The sequence below is a fragment of the Schistocerca cancellata genome, chromosome 5 (genome assembly GCF_023864275.1).
Source record: "Schistocerca cancellata isolate TAMUIC-IGC-003103 chromosome 5, iqSchCanc2.1, whole genome shotgun sequence".
Lineage (NCBI taxonomy): Eukaryota > Metazoa > Arthropoda > Insecta > Orthoptera > Acrididae > Schistocerca > Schistocerca cancellata.
The window spans coordinates 182,446,721-182,465,644 of record NC_064630.1 but is presented as its reverse complement, the minus strand read 5'-3'; the positions used below and the strand labels follow the sequence as shown (position 1 = coordinate 182,465,644).

At 46.3% G+C, this 18,924-nt stretch overlaps 1 protein-coding gene across 1 annotated transcript in view; it reads right to left on the bottom strand.

The window, feature by feature from the left end:
• LOC126188428 (post-GPI attachment to proteins factor 6) overlaps positions 1-18,696 on the bottom strand; it is a 136,740-nt gene extending 118,044 nt beyond the window's left edge. The window contains exon 1 of the mRNA XM_049930031.1: positions 17,116-18,696. Coding sequence (XP_049785988.1) covers positions 17,116-18,696 — 1,581 coding nt within the window. The remainder of the gene's footprint in view (positions 1-17,115) is intronic.
• Between the last annotated feature and the right edge of the window lie 228 nt (positions 18,697-18,924).

The window sequence follows — 18,924 nt, the reverse complement described above, 5'->3', positions numbered from 1 at the left end:
GGGATAAACTTGTAGAATTCTGCCAAAGAAATAAACTTTGCATTACAAATACCTTCTTTAATCATCATCCAAGAAGAAGATATACTTGGAAAATGCCTGGTGACATTAACAGATATCAAACTGACTTCACATTAGTGAAGCAAAGATTTAAAAACCAAGTTAAGGACAGCAGCTCATATCCAGGCTGTGATGTGGAAAGTGACCACATACTCGTTATGATGAAGACTGAACTAAAATTCAAGAACATTAAAAAAAGAAGTACATGTAAATGGGATTTGACAAACCTGAAAAACTAAAATACACTGAAGCACTATCTACTAGAAACAGACAAGAAAACAAATACACAGGGCTCCAATGACATCCAAAGCAGCTGGGAAAAAATAAAAACTGGTATTTTAGAACCAGCAGAAGAAGTAATAGGAAATGAAAGGACAGAGAAAAGGAAGGAATGGATCACTGATGACCTACTAAATATGATGGAAGAAAGAAGGAAATTAAAAAATTCTGTGAAGAAGGAAGACCAAGAGAAATATAAGAATCTGAAAAACAGAATCAACAGAGAGGCAAAACAAGCAAGAGAAAAATACCTAGATGATCTCTGCATTCCAGTTGAGGACAACATGAGCAAGGGAAATATCGACAAGGCCTATAAATGTGTGAGACATTGCTTTGGAGACAGAAGAAACAAGTGTAGGGCTGTGATGGATGAAAATGGCAATATGTTGGATAACGATGATGAAGTTGCAAGAAGATGGAAACAATATATAGGAAAACTGTACAGCGGACCAGACCTGTCTGAAAACATTATGGAAGAAGAAACAGAATCAGATGCACACAACACAGGTGAACCTATATTAAAGGAGGAGTTTGAACTAGCTCTGAAAAAATTGAAAAACAACAAATCGCCTGGTATAGACAATATCCCAGCCGAACTTCTGAAATCTGGAGGAGCAAAACTGAATCAGGAGTTGTATAATCTTGTTTTCAACATGTACGAGCAGGGTAAAATTCCTACAGACTTTGAGAAAAACATTATGATCTCCATTCCAAAGAAGGCAAATGCTACAAGATGTGAAAATTATAGGACGCTCAGCCTAGTTACGCACGCCTCTAAAATATTAACCTCAATTATCCTGAAACGCATAGAACAAAAAGTCGAAGCTACACTCTCCGAAGACCAGTTTGGATTCCGGCAAGATAGAGGAACCAGAGAAGCAATATTTGCTCTAAAACTAATAATAGATAAACGACTAGATAAGAACCTGAAAACATACATAGCTTTCGTAGATGTAGAGAAAGCCTTTGATAATGTTAAATGGGATAAGATGTTTGAGGTACTCAAAAAAGTAGGAATAGACCATAAAGATAGAAAAATGATATGGAACCTGTACAAAAACGAGACAGCAGTTATCCGTGGACGGACAAAACAAGAAGAGGTGCAGATACGGAAAGGTGTCCGACAAGGTTGCGCACTATCCCCTGTTATCTTTAACGTACACATTGAAGAGGCGCTGAAAAAAGTAAGGGAAAATTCACAGACAGGTGTAGTAATTCATGGCCAACGAATAGATATGATAAGATATGCCGATGATGTAGCTGTCCTGGCTGAAAGTGAAGAAGATCTTGTAGTCCTACTGAATAGAATGGATAAAGTTACTGGTGAAGAATATAATATGAGAATTAATAAAGCAAAAACAAAAGTAATGGCATGCGACAAAGAAGATCAAGTGAAAGTCCAAGTCCATGTAGGCAATGAACTGTTTGAACAAGTTGATAAATTTACTTATCTGGGCAGTAATATTACCAGGGATGGAAGGTGCAAGGCAGAAGTGAGAAGTAGAACAGCTCAAGCAAAGGCTGCTTTTAACAAGATGAAAAACATATTAACATCTAAGAGCATCAGCCTTGAAATCGGGAAAAGATTTTTGAAATCATATGTGTGGAGTGTGGCATGCTATGGGTGTGAAACATGGACTCTCGGGACAGAGGAAGACCAGAAGCTAAATTCTTTTGAAATGTGGTGCTATAGGCGCATGCTAAAAATAAAATGTATCGACAAGGTCACAAACGAAGTGGTTCTGGAAAGAGCAGGTGAGAATAGAAGCTTCTGGAGTTTCATTGCTGAAAGAAGAGTGCAATTTACAGGTCATCTATTAAGACATAAAGGACTCCTGAACACAATCATAGAGGGATGTGTCGAGGGAAAAAGACCAAGAGGAAGACCACGACTAAGGTAAATGGATCAAATCGTGAAAGATGTGGGATGTAACACCTATAAAGAAATGAAGAGAAAAGCTGAAAGACGCACAGAATGGAGACAAGCTGCCATTGTAGCTGTTGCAAACCAATCCTTGGATTGACCACTACAGAAGAAGGAGAACAGTAAATGTATTAATTTGAAGTAAGGATCCCTTTACCGGAAACGGACGAGTCGAAAGTCATAAACGAAAACCGTTCTGATACCTCTGGCAGTTGAATACATGTACCGGTTCTTGTGTTGCGAAGATTGTAGAGTTGGTAACTTTCAGAGGTGGCAGTGTGGACAAAAACAAGAAAAAATGTCTAATTAATGTGGGCTCTAAAGTGCGTACCTTAACAGCTATGAACACTTGCAAAATAGAGGAGATGTGTTTCACGTTAGTCAAGATGAATGAATGGTCATAGCTCCTCAGGTACGCATTTTAGAGCCCACGTTTACTGGACTTTTTTTCTTGTTTTTGTCCATACTGCCACCTCTTAAAGTTTTCAACCCTACACTCTTCGCAACACAAGAACCGGTACATGTATTCAACTATCAGAGCTATCAGAACGGTTTTCGTTTATGACTTTCGACTCGTTCGTTTCCGGTACAGGGCTCTTTACTTCAAATTAATACATTTATCGTTCTCCATCATCCTAAAAAATCTGTAACATCAGCACGGAATCACCCCGTGTGTACGTACATTTACAGACGCCCGCGCCTATAACTTTGACGCTCTGTAGTCTCGTTGGGTGACGTTTCCGGACATGGGTTCCTATTCAAAATACGATATACTCACTCCCCTCTACAAACCCTAGAAGTCTGTAAAGGAAATTTCCGACCACCCTGTATAAAACAGTATAATTAGATAAACCTATGACATAAACAGCTAGTCAAAATATGTCATTAAAACTGTCATACGGAATAAAACAGGTAAATATTAGAGCGCTAGTACAGCGTATGCATACAAAACCCACAACTCAAACATCAAGGCATCAGAAAGCACCGCAAACTACTGACAAAGACCAATTTCAGGTCACTGGAATAAAAATATAAGTTACAGAATATAAAAAAATAAAGTGACTTACGATAAAATAAGACCGACTCTTTCTATGGAGGACTGGCTGACTGGTATCCCACTAATGCGGCGTGCCACAGATTTGGAAAAAAGGCTCAAATTGTACTGATGAGTGCGGCAGGAGTAAGCATGGATTATAGAATCGCTAGTCGTGGGTGTACGATTGATATAAAACCGACTAACACCCCCAACAATTTGAAGCTGCAAGTCTAAGTAATTAAGCGTCCTTTTATCATTCTTCGCTTCGTGAGTGAATACCATCTCTCCGAGTAAGGCATCAATTGCACAGGTAGCAATGTTATGTCAGAAACAGGGCCATGGAAGGCAATAATAATATCATGTAGATAGCGGCGATAGAATAGTGCTTATTGACAGTGACCGGCGTTCCGTCTAAAATATTTACACTGTAGATAATCAAAATATCCACGGGTGTGCTGCCGGTCTATAGTGTCCAACGGGCACAATATTTCGGCGATCATACATGTCGCCACCATCAGGTGAACTGACGGACTGAGCTCATGTGAACGTGCCGGCACGGAGATCCGTACGCTATGGCTGCTCAGAGGGAACTGGGTTCGGTCGCGGCGGCGGCCGATTTAAATACCCGCGGCGCGCTCCCTCCGCCGTCCGCGCCCCGCGCCACGGTCGCGTGGTGGAACAGATTGCGACGGCGTCTGAGATGACGTCGGTGTGATAGCTCTGTCCGCCGTGGTCGTCACAACTATACGTTTGCTCGATTTACTCTTGATTAACCCAATCGCTGGTTCCCAAGCCTTGCTAAGATTATAGCCACAGTCACGGTTTATGAGGTCGTCATTGGTGCGAATTTCGATGGCCTCTCTAACAACGCTGTCCCAGTATCTCGACGTCTGTACCAGAATCCTCGTGCGGTCATACTCCATGGCGTGATTTTTCGACAAACAAAGTTCAGCGACCGCCGACTTGCTCGGATACATCAGTCGAGTGTGCCTCTGGTGTTCACGGCATCGATCCTCGACGGTACGCATCGTCTGACCAATATACGACTTGCCACATTGACACGGAATCTGGTACACGCCGGCCTTCCTCAAACCGAGGTCATCTTTGGCGCTCCCCACCAGTGCACGAGTTTAATTTGGAGGACAAAACACAGTTCCGACTTGGTGTTTTTTCAGAATGCGGGCGATTTTCCCCGAGAGTACGCCTGTGTATGGAATAAATGCAGTGCCTACCTCCTCCCTCGTGACATCATCCATCTCAACAGGTTGTGCTGCAGTGGTTGGGCGGAGAGCACGTTGAATCTGCCACTCTGAGTACCCATTTTTTCGAAATACAGTTCTCAGGTGTTCCAATTCCTGGGGTAGACTCTCTGCGTCACAGATAGTGCGCGCCCTATGTACTAGAGTTTTAAGTACCCCGTTCCTCTGTGAAGGATGGTGGCAGCTGTCTGCGTGCAAATATAGATCAGTGTGCGTTGTCTTCCGATACACCCCATGACCTAGGGTGCCGTCAGCCCTTCTCTTGACCAAGACGTCAAGGAAAGGTAATTTACCCTCCGTTTCAGTCTCCATAGTGAATTTGATGTTGGGGTGTATGGAGTTTAGACGTATAAGGAAGTCAAGGAGTTTATCCATACCATGTGGCCAGATGACGAACGTGTCGTCCACGTGACAGAAAAAGCAAGTAGATTTCCATGCGGATGACGACAGGGCTTCCTCCTCGAAGTTCTGCATGTACAAATTCACTACCACTGGTGAGAGTGGGCTACCCATGGCGACTCCCTCCTTTTCTTCGTAGTATTCTCCATTAAAAAGAAAATACGTGGAATTCAAGGCATGCCTAAAAAGTTCAGTGGTCTTCTCGTCAGACTTCTGACTAATCAATTCTAGTGACTCTCGAAGGGGTACTCAGAGTGGCAGATTCAACGTGCTCTCCGCCCAACCACTGCAGCACAACCTGTTGAGATGGATGAAGTCACGAGGGAGGAGGTAGGCACTGCATTTATTCCATACACAGGCGTACTCTCGGGGAAAATCGCCCGCATTCTGAAGAAACACCAGGTCGGAACTGTGTTTTGTCCTCCAAATAAAACTCGTGCACTGGTGGGGAGCGCCAAAGATGACCTCGGTTTGAGGAAGGCCGGCGTGTACCAGATTCCGTGTCAATGTGGCAAGTCGTATATTGGTCAGACGATGCGTACCGTCGAGGATCGATGCCGTGAACACCAGAGGCACACTCGACTGATGTATCCGAGCAAGTCGGCGGTCGCTGAACTTTGTTTGTCGGAAAATCACGCCATGGAGTATGACCGCACGAGGATTCTGGTACAGACGTCGAGATACTGGGACAGCGTTGTTAGAGAGGCCATCGAAATTCGCACCAATGACGACCTCATAAACCGTGACTGTGGCTATAATCTTAGCAAGGCTTGGGAACCAGCGATTGGGTTAATCAAGAGTAAATCGAGCAAACGTATAGTTGTGACGACCACGGCGGACAGAGCTATCACACCGACGTCATCTCAGACGCCGTCGCAATCTGTTCCACCACGCGACCGTGGCGCGGGGCGCGGACGGCGGAGGGAGCGCGCCGCGGGTATTTAAATCGACCGCCGCCGCGACCGAACCCAGTTCCCTCTGAGCAGCCATAGCGTACGGATCTCCGTGCCGGCACGTTCACATGAGCTCAGTCCGTCAGTTCACCTGATGATGGCGACATGTATGATCGCCGAAATATTGTCCCCGTTGGAAACTATAGACCGGCAGCACACCCGTGGATATTTTGATTATCAACTACGCCGGGAGAAACTCAAGAATTACACTGTAGATGATTGAGAAAAACATCCGTGAGACACACTACTAAACAGTTCCCATGGCCGGCCCCTCATTCTGTTTGTAATACAGACCGTTGAAAGGGACGTAATTGTATTACGTAAGCAGCCTAAGTAAAGTGATTAATTCTGCTAACTCCTCTGCACTGAGATGCCGATGTTTTGGGGAAATTTTCTTGTATGATGAGGATCGTTTCGTCGAGAGGTACGTTTGTACACAGATTTTTAATGTTAAATGGGAGCAAACTGCAATCAGATGGGAAAGTTTTACCAGCGAGTAGCTGTACCAAATCTTTTCTATTAGAGATTGCAAATTTTTTTCCGTAGTAACAGTAACATGTATTTAGAGGCAGGTTCACATGGGTTCCTATACCGTTAATTATCGGACGTATTGGGCAACCAGGTTGATGAGTCTAATTTGGACACGAAGGACCGATGTCTTAGGATTCATCACTCTCAGTTTTGGTACAAGATCAGGAAAAAAAAATAGCGGGACAACCGCCTATGCACGTGTCGAGATCTTTCACTTACATTTTAGTGGAATCATAATTTCTTCGTTGGATGTTCGTCTCCTCAAAAAACTGGAATATTTTAGTGATACAGTCCTTCCTATAAACGATGCCCTTATCAGCAAGTACAATTAATGCCTCTTCCGATTTCAACTTCTTATTAATAGGATTTATAAGCACCTGATGTTTAGTACTAGTTTTTTTATGGGTAGCCTTTTCAATAACATCATTGGCCTTACATGTAATTTTTAGTTTTTCTGACTTGTCGCATCTAGCGCAGATTTTAAATCTATAACCATAGACGTAATTGTCCTAGCATCTAGCCGCCATTGGACGTCATATATTTAAGCCCTTTATTAAGTAAGTCCCACTGCTGCGTATTAAGATCTAATTCGGTCAGATTTACTACACGCGCATAAAAAAGACGTGTATTCTATCCTTATCTTGCTAGTCAACAATTAATATTTGGCGGTATTTCTGCTCATAGAAAAGGAGGAATTTCATTCTACGTCAAGAATCTAATGTGTATCAGTACACAATTGTGCTTCGACTTAAGTCTCCGATTCCATTCATAAGTCTCCGATTCCATCCATTGCTCAAATTTTAGATAAAAATCGTCAGCAAAAGTAGCCGATGACTTCCGGCTTCAGAAGTGACCCTCATTCTGCCAACGATCTTCTCGACGAGGGCAAAAGAGAGGACAGATGCTCAGGGCGCTCTTTGCCCTTGGGGTGTGAAACTGCCCATAGAAGAAGGCGGAAAGAATCATCAGTCAGCAACGGCATGAGGAAGCAGAAAGTAACGGAAAGCACTGCATCACCGACACAATGTCTATCCACACCAACAGTGGCCTGTAATTGAGAATTTGTCGTTATGATCTCTCCACTGGCTAAAGATCCCGCATTAGTCCTCCATTCGGATCACCCGCAGCGAACTTCCAAGGGAGACGAGAAAAAGACTGAAGAACCAATGAAAGAATAACATCCAACATGTCTGAGCATAGAATACCACTATGGACATCGTACGGAAGCAATAACAACTAAGAACAGAAATGCCAAATGCCCAATCTGGATATAGTGGGAGTCATTGAATGAAACGGGAAGAGGATAATAATTTCTGATCAAACTAATATAGGTCAATACACTACTGGCCATTAAAATTGCTACAGCACGAAGATGGCGTGCTACAGACGCTAAATTTAACAGACAGGAGGAAGATGCTGTGATATGCAAATGATTAGCTTTTCGGAGCATTCACACAACGATGGCGCCGGTGGCGACACCTACAACGTGCTGACATGAGGAAAGTTTCCAACCGACGTCTGGTGAAACGTTGTTGTGATGCCTCGTGTAAGGAGAAGAAATGCGTACCATCACGTTTCCGACTTTGATAAAGGTCATATTGTAGCCTATCGCGATTGCGGTTTATCGTATCGCGACATTGCTGCTCGCGTTGCTCGAGATCCAATGACTGTTAGCAGAATATAGAATCGTTGGGTTCAGGAGGGTAATACGGAACGCCGTGCTGGATCCCAACGGCCTCGTGTCACTAGTAGTCGAGATGACAGACATCTTATTGGCATGGCTGTAACGGATCGTGCAGTCACGTCTCGATCCCTGAATCAGCAGATGGGGACGTTTGCAAGACAACAACCATCTGCACTAACAGTTCGACGACGTTTGCAGCAGCACGGACTATCAGCTCGGAGACCATGGCAGCGGTTACCCTTGACGCTGCATCACAGACAGGAGCGCCTGCGATGGTGTACTCAACGACGAACCTGGGTGTACGAATGGCAAAACGTCATTTTTTCGGGTGAGTCCAGGCTCTGTTTACAGCATCATGATGGTCGCATCCGTGTTTGGCGACATCGCCGTGAACGCACATTGGAAGCGTGTATTCGTCATCGCCATACTGGCGTTTCACCTGGCGTGATGGTATGGGGTGCCATTGGTTACAAGTCTCGGTCACCTCTTGTCCGCATTGACGGCACTTTGAACAGTGGACGTTACATTTCAGATGTGTTACGACCCGTGGCTCTACCCTTCATTAGATCCCTGCGAACCTCTACGGACCTTTACGGGCCTTTCTGGATACAGAAAATGTTCGACTGTTGCCCTGGCCAGCACATTCGCCAGATCTCTCACCAACTGAAAGCGTCTGGTAAACGGTGGCCGAGCGACTGGCTCGTCACAATACGCCAGTCACTACTCTTGATCAACTGTGGTATCGTGTTGAAGCTGCATGGTCAGCTGTACCTGTACACGCCACCCAAGCTCTGTTTGACTCAATGCCCAGGCGTTTCAAGGTCGTTATTACGGCCAGAGGTAGTTGTTCTGGGTATTGATTTCTCAGGATCTATGCACCCAATTTGCGTGAAAATGTGGTCACATGTCAGTTCTAGTATATTTGTCCAATGAATACCCGTTTATCATCTGCATTTCTTCTTGGTGTAGCAATTTTAATGGCCAGTAATGTATTTATAGAAACAGAAAACTGGTGTAGGATTCGTTATGAATAGGAAATAGGACAGAGACTTCATACTTCCTGCCAGATTAAAACTGTGAACCGGACCGAGACTCGAGATCGAGACCTTTGCCTCACGCGAGCAGGTGTGCTACCACTACGGAAGTAAATCTGTCAGCACGGATCGTGAGTCGTGCTTGGGTAGCTCAGTCGGTAGATCTCTTTCCCGCGCTAGGCAAAGATCTCGAGTTCGAGTCTCGGCCCGGCACACTGTTTTTATTTACCAGGAAGTTTCGTATCAGCGGAGATTGCGCTGCAGATTGGGAATTTCATTCATGGTGGAGACTTTTTAATTTTGAACAATTCGATGACACGATTATTCTCCTCAGAATCGACACTAAACCAACAACAATAAATATTTCAAGTATACATGCCGACGACACAAGCAGAAGACGACGAAAGTATAAGAGGATTATGAACATGTAATTCATTCCGTAAAGGAGATCAAAAGCTAATGATCGTGTGTGAAATAGTGAAAAACGGCGTATGGGAGAATATGGACCCGGTACCAGGAATGGGAGATGGTAATCCTCTAAGACTGCAGATGCAGCAGCATGCAGAGTCGTTGAAGAGGAATGGACTTAACTAAATCGGACAACAACAGAAGCTGGACAGACACAGGTTCAAGAAAGATAACAGCGATGAAACCTGATCGAAGATACAAGGAAGTATTAAAATGCTCGGAAGAAGACGAGAATACAGCAACAGAAATTACTTATGAATGAAATAAATACTAAGTACAGGGAAACTAATGTGAAATGGCTGTACGGAAAACTTAAATAAACAGAAATGGTTGTTGTAAGGGCAGATTCGGCATACAGAAAAGTCGAAACACCCTTCGGAGAAATTAATAGCAAGGGCATCCATGGCCGCAAAGGTGAGAGCGAACTGATGGAAAGAGTACACTGGAAACTTCTACGAGGGTAAGGGACTGTCTGATAATGTGATGGATGAAGAATTGAGATTCAATATTTGACTGTAGTAGTAGATCACCTATGTTTTCTATATCAATAGATCCTTGGAAAACTTGCAATCAAATAAGGCGGAGGGCATAAATAAGACTCATTCGTAATTTATAAAATAAATGGCGTTAGCGGCAACAAAACAACGATTCAGGTGTAGAATACATGTGATTGGAGACATACCATCAGACTTTCGGGAAATTATCATCCTCACCGTCCCGAAGATAGGAAGGCGGATAAGAGCGAAAGCTATAGTACTACCTCTTCAACAGCTCACGCGCAGAAGTTACTGACAAAAATAATAAACAGAAGAATGGAAAAAAAATTGAGGGTATGTTGGATAATGATCAATTCAGTTTTAGTGTGCCGACGGTATCATCGCCACATGTCCGACGCCTTTGAATGCCGTGCGCAACCTTCCCGCGCCGGTACCACAGTGTGGCGCGACCAGCACCACTCAGGTGTCGCCCCCTGCCGACCGCCATGAGGGACGGCCGGAGCCAGCCAGCTACGAGAAGAATGATTGCAACCAGGAAGCTAGAGGGAACCTGCTACACGACGTGTTCCGGACAGGATACTCCTTTGGTCGGTATCGGTGACACCGCGGATAGTACCGATTATAAACCTTTTTGAGTTATAGTGAGCTGTGGTGATTGGAACGGTCGTCGCCCAGGGAGCTGAATACTGGGCGTATTCTATGTGGGTCAGCTGTGGCGTATATTTAACTAAGAGAACTCTGCAGGAGGGGAAGTCATCCCCCCCATCTCCTCACAGTCCAAGCCAAGGCACGTAACCGTCTCCATCTCCTCAAACTCCTCTCTGGTCAAACATGGGGATTAGACCCTTCCCCTATCCTACATACCTGTAAGTCCCTCATCCGCCCCATACTATGTTATGCCCACCTCGCTTGGATCACCGCCCCCGCCCCCCACCTACTACAAATCCCTCCAAATCCTTGAGCGCCATGCACCCCGCCTCGCTTATCGCATCTGTCTCCCATCCCCCACGCGGATCCTTTATGACCTGATTCCCTTCCCCCATCTCCTCTTGTTCCTAGAACGAATGCGGATCCTATATGTCTCCCACAAACTGGATTCCCCCCATCCTTTGGTTTCCCCCATTCTCTCCCACCCTAACCCACTGCCACGCCTGTACCACAGTGTCCTGCCTGGTCTCCATCTCCACAAACTCGATACCCTCGGCAGAGGTAGCTTCCGCCAACTCCCCCTCCCAGATGATGTCCTCATGCCTTCCATCTACCCCTCCTACCAGATCTAATCCCTCCTTCTCCCCCCCCCCTCCTCAGGGTTCCCTCTCTCCCTCCCTCTCCCCCTTTCCTTCTTCCTCCTATTCCCCTGCCGAACACCTTTCTCCTTTTCACCCCTCCTGGCTCCTTCCAGCTCATTTCCTTCTCCCCTCCATTGCCTCCCTCCTGGTTTCCCCCTACTGCCTGTCCCCCCTTTTCTTCCCCCCCCCCTCCTCCCTTCATCCAGGTGGTAGGTCCCCTTTGGTGCAGTGATTTTCAACGTTTTCGTTGTGGTGTCAGTGTTACTCCAATGCCGTGTGTAGTGATACGTTCCACCAGCACCAGCAGTGTCGCCAGCGTCATTCGTGTTCCCACTGTGGTGTTACTTTGTTTTCGTGCCGACTCACAGTGTTCATTCTCCGCATGTGTGTATGGCTCTCGTCTATGTTGTTTTTAAATCTACCGTTTCTAATTATCTATTTTTGTTCTTGTTTATGCAACACTTTATAAAATTCTATTTGATGTGTTATTTTCTCTGTAACTCTCTTGGCTGAAGAGTGGCGTATTGTGCCACTGCCAGCCCACCCCATTTTGGGGAGTGAAATAACAATAAAGAAAAAAAAGGGAGAGTCCAAAAACTTGTCACGCTACTCACATGTTCTGTATTCAGATGGTTATTTTCCTGCCCTTCCAGAGACAAATTCTGATAGTTGTGTTTGCTGAGCACAGTCTAAGATGTTCGATATTCTGAGAAAAACAGAAGTAATGTCTGGGGAAATACGAGTAATATGCTAAATGTATGGGAACCAAGAGGGGACTGTGAGACTGGAAGACCAATAACGAAGTACTTAGATTAAAAAAAGAAGGGAGGGGGGGAGTAAGACGCGGGTGCAACATTTCGCCCCTAGTGTTCATTCTATAAGTGGAAGAAGCAGCGACGAAAACCGAAGAAAGGTTCAAAAGTGTGATAAAAAATTCTGGGTGGAAGAATATCAACGTTAAGAATGTCTGATGACACCGTTATCCTCAGAGAGAGCGAGAAAGAATTACAGGACATACTGAACGAAATGAGCAATTTACTGAGCACACAACATGGACAGCGTAAACAAAGAAAACACGAAAGTGATGAGGAGTAGCACAGATCAGATTACTGATAATCTTAACATCTAAATTGGGGACAATGAAACAGACGAAGTGAAGGAATTCTGCTACCTTGGAAGCAAAATAAGGTAGTATGGACTAAGCAAGAATAACATAATAGGTACAGTATCCCATGCAGAGGGCACTCCCGAGAAAGAGCAAACTACTACTATCACACATTCGCCTTAATTTGTGGAAGAAATTTCAATGTAAATATGAGCACTGCACTGGATGGAAGTGGATCATGGCCTGTGGTGGCTGAGCAGAAGAGAATCGAAACGTTTGAGACGTGGTGCTATAGAAGAATACTGAAACTCAGAGGGCAGAGAAATATATGGAAAACATACACAAAGGATTGGATGATAGGACGTGTTAAGACATCAGCTAATAACATCCATGATGCTAGCAGGAGATGTTGGCGGTAAAATCCGTAGGAGAAGACCGAGTCTGAGATATAGCCAACAAATAATTGAGGACCAAAAAAGAAACAGTGCTTAAATTTTTATGAAAAAGTTCCTGTTATTTGTTTCTCACATGGCGTCTCGTTTGTTGCAGTCCATTCATGGTCGCATCCGTTTCCCCAGCATACATTGTGCATCGGAAAGACAATTGTAGTGTATTTCGTGACATCTACAAATATTTACAACCTTAATGTTCATGATAAATATGTTTTTTATGTTTCTTTTCGAATTGTTGGTGAAGAAAACCACATCATTATGAGGGGTTACTCCCTTGACCTGTTCCATGCAATGTAGCTGTGCGCACCTTCTATTCTATGTTTTCTTAGGGTGTGTAGAGAGGACAATTATTGAACTATATGAAAAAAACGTAAATTAATTACAAACCGCGGCGTGTACACACTTTATTCAATATGTGAACGTCACTCCCGATATTAGGGTTTAGGTTATGACATGTTGGATATGTCTGCGATATGTGGCGCATACGAACAGCGAAATTCGGCATGGCCCGCGGAAGTGTCGGAACGTTTATGCTGTCGGCGACTACCTGAATGGCTGTTTTCATCTGAGCAATGGTTTTGGGGCTATTGCTGTACACCATGTCTTTAATATAGCCACACAAAAAGAAGTCGCATGTTTTCAGATCCGGAGAATATGGCGGCCAATTGAGTCCCATGCCTGTGACCCCTGGGTAGCCAGAATGCGGTTCCAAATGTGTTCCTCTAGGATATCAAACACTCTTATGCTTCGATGGGGTCGAACTTCCTCTTGCATAAACCACATCTTGTCGACATCAGGGTCATTTTGGATAATGGGGATGCAATCATCTTTCAAAACATTCACGTACCGTTCGGCAGTCACCGCGCCATCACGGAATACCGCACCGATTATTCCGTGACTAGACACTGAACATCACACAGTCAACCGTTGGGGGTGAAGAGACTTCTCGATACCGAAATGCGCATTCTCAGTCCGCCAAACGCGCCAGTTTTGCTTATTGACGAACCCATCCAAATGAAAGTGGGCTTCGTCGCTAAACCAAATGCGCATACTAATTCCCATCATGCCCCGCGGCCAACCGTGCAGTTTGAACGTCCTAACGCAAACCGTTCAGAAGTTATAACGACTTTATTTCATATATTTCAACAGTTGTCACCTTGTAAGTTCACAGCTGCAAAGGAAACATGATAGTTTTCAGTTGTTGCAAATGAACTGCCAATCATTCTTCGTAAACTGATAGAATACTAGCTACCAATGAAATTTTCGATTGATATCACTGTTTTCACGTACATTTTAATTTCAGATGTATGTAATATATCTTCATTTCTTCTTTAAATTTTGGCTTTTCTAAGTCCAGCTGTGCAGCTATACGTTTTTTTTTTTGTTGCTGAGGTTTACCCATAAAAATCAAATGAATCACAAGATGGTTCTTTAACAAGCAATGATAACAAACGGATCAAATGTTCGTCCCTTTGCGCTCGAGTAGATGGACAGTTGAATTTTAAAGCGTGCATTACATGATGAATGAAAGAGTCTAGAATCTGCGAGACTGCACCTGACTACAGTATAAGGCTTCACAACCAACACGGACGCAGTTGGCATTTCCATTACCAAAAGTTGTACTCAGTCTAACCGTGTCCTTCGCTAATATGCCCGTGGTCTAGGTGTTGCGTCTTTTACTAGTAACCAAAACGTCCTGAGTTCGAAGCCAGCCAGTGATTAAATTTTTAATAAAAATCATCAGCAATGATGGCCGAAGACTTCCGACGTATGAAGTCGCCCTCATTCTGCCACCGGCTTTTTCAAAGAGAGCGGACGGGCTGAGAGTTTCAGACAACTATTTGTCCTTGGGAAGGGAATCTGCCCCTAGAAGATCGAAGAATGAGCATCTTCAACGGCATGAGGATGCAAAACGCAATGGCAACCACTGAACTAAAGACATAATGTGTATCCACAGGGTATGTGGCCAGTAATTGAAAAAGTGTCATGATGATCTTTTCGTTGGCAAGAGATACCGGTTTAGTCTTCCATTCGGACCTCCGAGAGGAGACCCTCAAGGAGGAGGTGATCACTAAAAAAATGCAGAAGAGTCAACGAAGGGATAACATTCTATGGGTCGGAGCAGTCAATGTCAGAAGTTTGAGCGTAGTAGAAAAATTAAAAAATCAGAAAAGTAAAATGCAAAGGCTCAATATAGATACAGTCGAGATCAGTTAAGCGAAATCAAAATAAAATAAATAGTGCTGGTTAGACGAATACAGAATGCCAGCAACAGCAGAAAATGGTATAATGACAGTAGGATTCGTTATGGATAGGAACGTAGGACAGATTGTGAGATAGATAACGTAAACAGTTCAATGACTGGGTTGTTATTGTCAGATTCGAAAACAAACCAACGTCCACAGTGATAGTTCTGGTGCATGTGACGATGTCGCAAGCAGAGGATCAAGAGTTAGAGAAAGTAAAAGAGGATATTGAACGGGTTAATGAGTATGTATTGAAGGATGAAAATGTAATAGTCATGGGGGATTGAAACGCGGTTGTAGGGAAAAGAATTGAAGAAACTGCTGCGGGAGAATGTGGTGTTGGTAGTAGGAATGAGAGAGGAGAAAGACTAATTGAGTTCTGCAATAAATATCAGATAGTAATAGCGAATATTCTGTTCAAAAATCAAAAGTGCAGGAGGTACACTAGGAAAAGACCCGGAGACACTGGCAGATTCGAGAGAGACTACATCATGCTCAGACAGAGATTCCGAAATCGTAAGTTCGACTGTAAGGCGAGCAAAGGAACAGATACAGACTTAGATCATAATCTAGTAATGATGATGGTTCAAATGGCTCTGAGCACTATGGGACTCAACTGCTGAGGTCATTAGTCCCCTAGAACTTAGAACTAGTTAAACCTAACTAACCTAAGGACATCACAAACATCCATGCCCGAGGCAGGATTCGAACCTGGGACTGTAGCGGTCTTGCGGTTCCAGGCCTTTAAACTCACGGCCACTTCGGCCGGCTAGTAATGATAAAGGATGGATTGCATTTTAAGAGAAAGGAATGATGAGGCGCGTTTGAAGTTCGCTAAAGATGTGGATATTGCCATAAGGAAAACCAGAGTAACAGTTCATTTGAAGATGCATGGATATCTCTAAAAGGGGCTACCACAGATGTTGGAAAGTCGAACACAAAAGAAGGATGCACAAGCATATACAGGGAAAGATAGGAATACTGTAATATAAATCACTTAGGAATGAAATATACAGGAAGTGCTGGGCAGCCAGGGCGAAGTGGCTGTAGGGAAAATTTGAGGAATCTGAAGAAGAAAAATCGTTGGACTGACTCACCATATAGAAAAGTCAAGCGTGGTAACATTGAGAGTGGCAGGGGCAATCCGCAGCTTCTTGTTAGCCACTTCCCGTCACTGACTGTCCCACTCAGTCACCACTCCCTTTGTCATTCACGAAATGACAGCCTGTACGGAAATGTGATGTTGAAGTGTGCTATTTTCCTGACAGGCTGCTTTCGCCACTCTGTCAGTTTCCTGATTATCCTCAATTTTCAATTTCCATTGTCCTGAGACCCTGAAGAAGGCCACCATTTTGTTCTGCCAGTGCAGGAGGTGGATAGTGTCCTGGACCATCTGAGCTTACCTGTCTGCTGGAAACATTCACTGATAATCATAGAATGAAGGGTTTCACGACTGGATGACATAGCTGCTGGTAAATCTTTCGGGAAAGAAAACCTTCTGTTCCTGACGTTTCGTCCAGCGAAAAAAGTGGTCCAAAAACAACACTTATATTTCTTTACGTACTACACGAATATGTAATGAAAACTGGGGGTTCCTATTTAAAAAAAAACCAGTTGATATCCGTTTGACCTAAGGCAGCACCATCTAGCGGGCCAACCATAGCGCCATCTGGTTTCCCCCTTCAAGCTAGACGAGTTTCGATTTTTGCAGTTTTTTCGTTTGATGCTTATTTCGTGAGATATTTGGCCCGGTAACTATCAATGGACCACCCTTTATGGTCCAAGATTCATAGAGCTATGTTATTTGGCAGTGACACGTCATGTGAAAGCTATTTTCCTCCTCAATTTTTGTTCACCAGTGTAAACTGCTTGAGTGCATCAAGCCTAAATACACTCACTAACCTCCGAGTCGATGACGAAGGAGACGGCGACCTGGGTGAGTCCGGTGCACTGGAAGTAGCTGACGGAGCCGTTGGCCTGCGCCCAGCAGAGCGGCTGCAGCGACAGGTACCAGGCGCCGGGCGCGGGGAACGGTATGTGCACCTTGGCGGCGGCCGCCTTGCTGCTCGTCGAGTTGACGGCGAGCGGCGCCTGGATGCCCGACGAGAAGCCCGGTGCGACGCAGAGATCGTCGGCCAGCGGCAGGGCACGCGTGCCGTGCGTGACGCACGCCACCACCGACACGTTGAAGCCGGCGCCGCGCGCCGTGGCGTTGCGCAGCTGCGCGTCCAACTGCAGCTGCAGCTGGACCGTCAGCGTACCGCCTACCTCGGAGACGGGGCGCAGCGCGAAGCCCAGTACCGTCGGCCCGGCGGTGGTCACGTTCAGCGCCGGCGGCGACTTCCCGTCCGCGCCCGGCACCAGCACGTAGTTCAGCATGAAGAACGGCGGGTACGACTGCTTCATCGTCGCCACCTGCGGCCAGCACTCGTCGCAGCGCGCCGCCTCCCCGACCGCCAGCGCAGTCGGCGTGGCGGAGGCGTTGCCGGCCGGCGCCGCGACGTCGCTGGTGTTCAGCGATAGGAAGAATGGGGAAATCGCCGTCTGCACCGTCGACACGTCTACGGAGAACGACACCGCGCTGACGTTCCTCTTGGACGATTTCTCGGGCAGGTCGAGTGCCAGCGCCACATAGTGCCAACTCTCCTCCCACGGGGCGAAGCTCAAGAGGCAGTCTTCGGCCGAGACGATATCTTCACTGTCGCAGGTCTTCGTCAGTGTGCTGTTATCGCCCGTATCGTCGCTAGTGGGGAGCCCGCCAGCCCGGACCAGAACCGTGATCGAGGGACACCCCGATTGGCAGCGCTCTACCGTGACGTTGACGGTGACCTCCCAGGTGGCGGCCGGCACGTAGACGGAGTATTCCTTCAGCAGCGGCTGCCCCACGGCGGCTTCCACCTGCTGCGGCAGCGGCTGGCCAATCGACAGGACGGCGATGTCGTCAGCGGGCGCCTGCAGCACGTCCAGCGTGGACTCGAGGAACGTGGTGCACGAGGCGGTCAGCCCCTGCTGCGTGATCTTGTCGTCGTCGGGGTCTGTGTAGCTGACGTAGGCGATGACGTACCAGTCGCCGGCCAGCGGGTAGGTCACGTTGACGGCGAAGGCGCGGCCGTCGCTGAGCGCGGTGTCGGCGTACCACGGCCCGCTGAGCACGGGCGCGAAGTCGTCGGGGAAGAGCGCGCCGTCGGGGCTGACGACGGGGAAGCTGCCGGGCCGCAGGTCGACGGTGACGTTGCGCGGCGAGCACGAGCCCAGGCCCGTGCGGATCTCCTCCGTGGCCGTGAACGAGAAGACGGCGAGCCGCGCGCGCTCGGGCACCGCGTACGGCAGCACGGTGACGTCGCGGTACGCGCGGTACGTCGAGATGTCGCGCCGCGCCGAGCGCGCCACGCGCCGCAGCGCGCCGCCGTCCGCCCACGCGACGCCCCCGGCCGCCGCAGCCACCAGCAGCGCCACCAGCCACCGCGTCACGTTCACGTCCATGGTGTACGGCAAACGCTACTCGGCCATCTGTAACAGCACAAAATGCACCTCATATCGCTAATCGCCGTGAAAGCCAATTCATTAGGGTCTCCTTCTTCAATCGATAGAAAGGGAGCCCTTACGAGATCATGAACCGTTTTCGCCACTTGCGAGTGCCGTTCTAAACAGGCTACATACTAAAATTGTGTAGAGACCCGGATTTCCCGCCTCACGCGAGTTGTCGCTTTA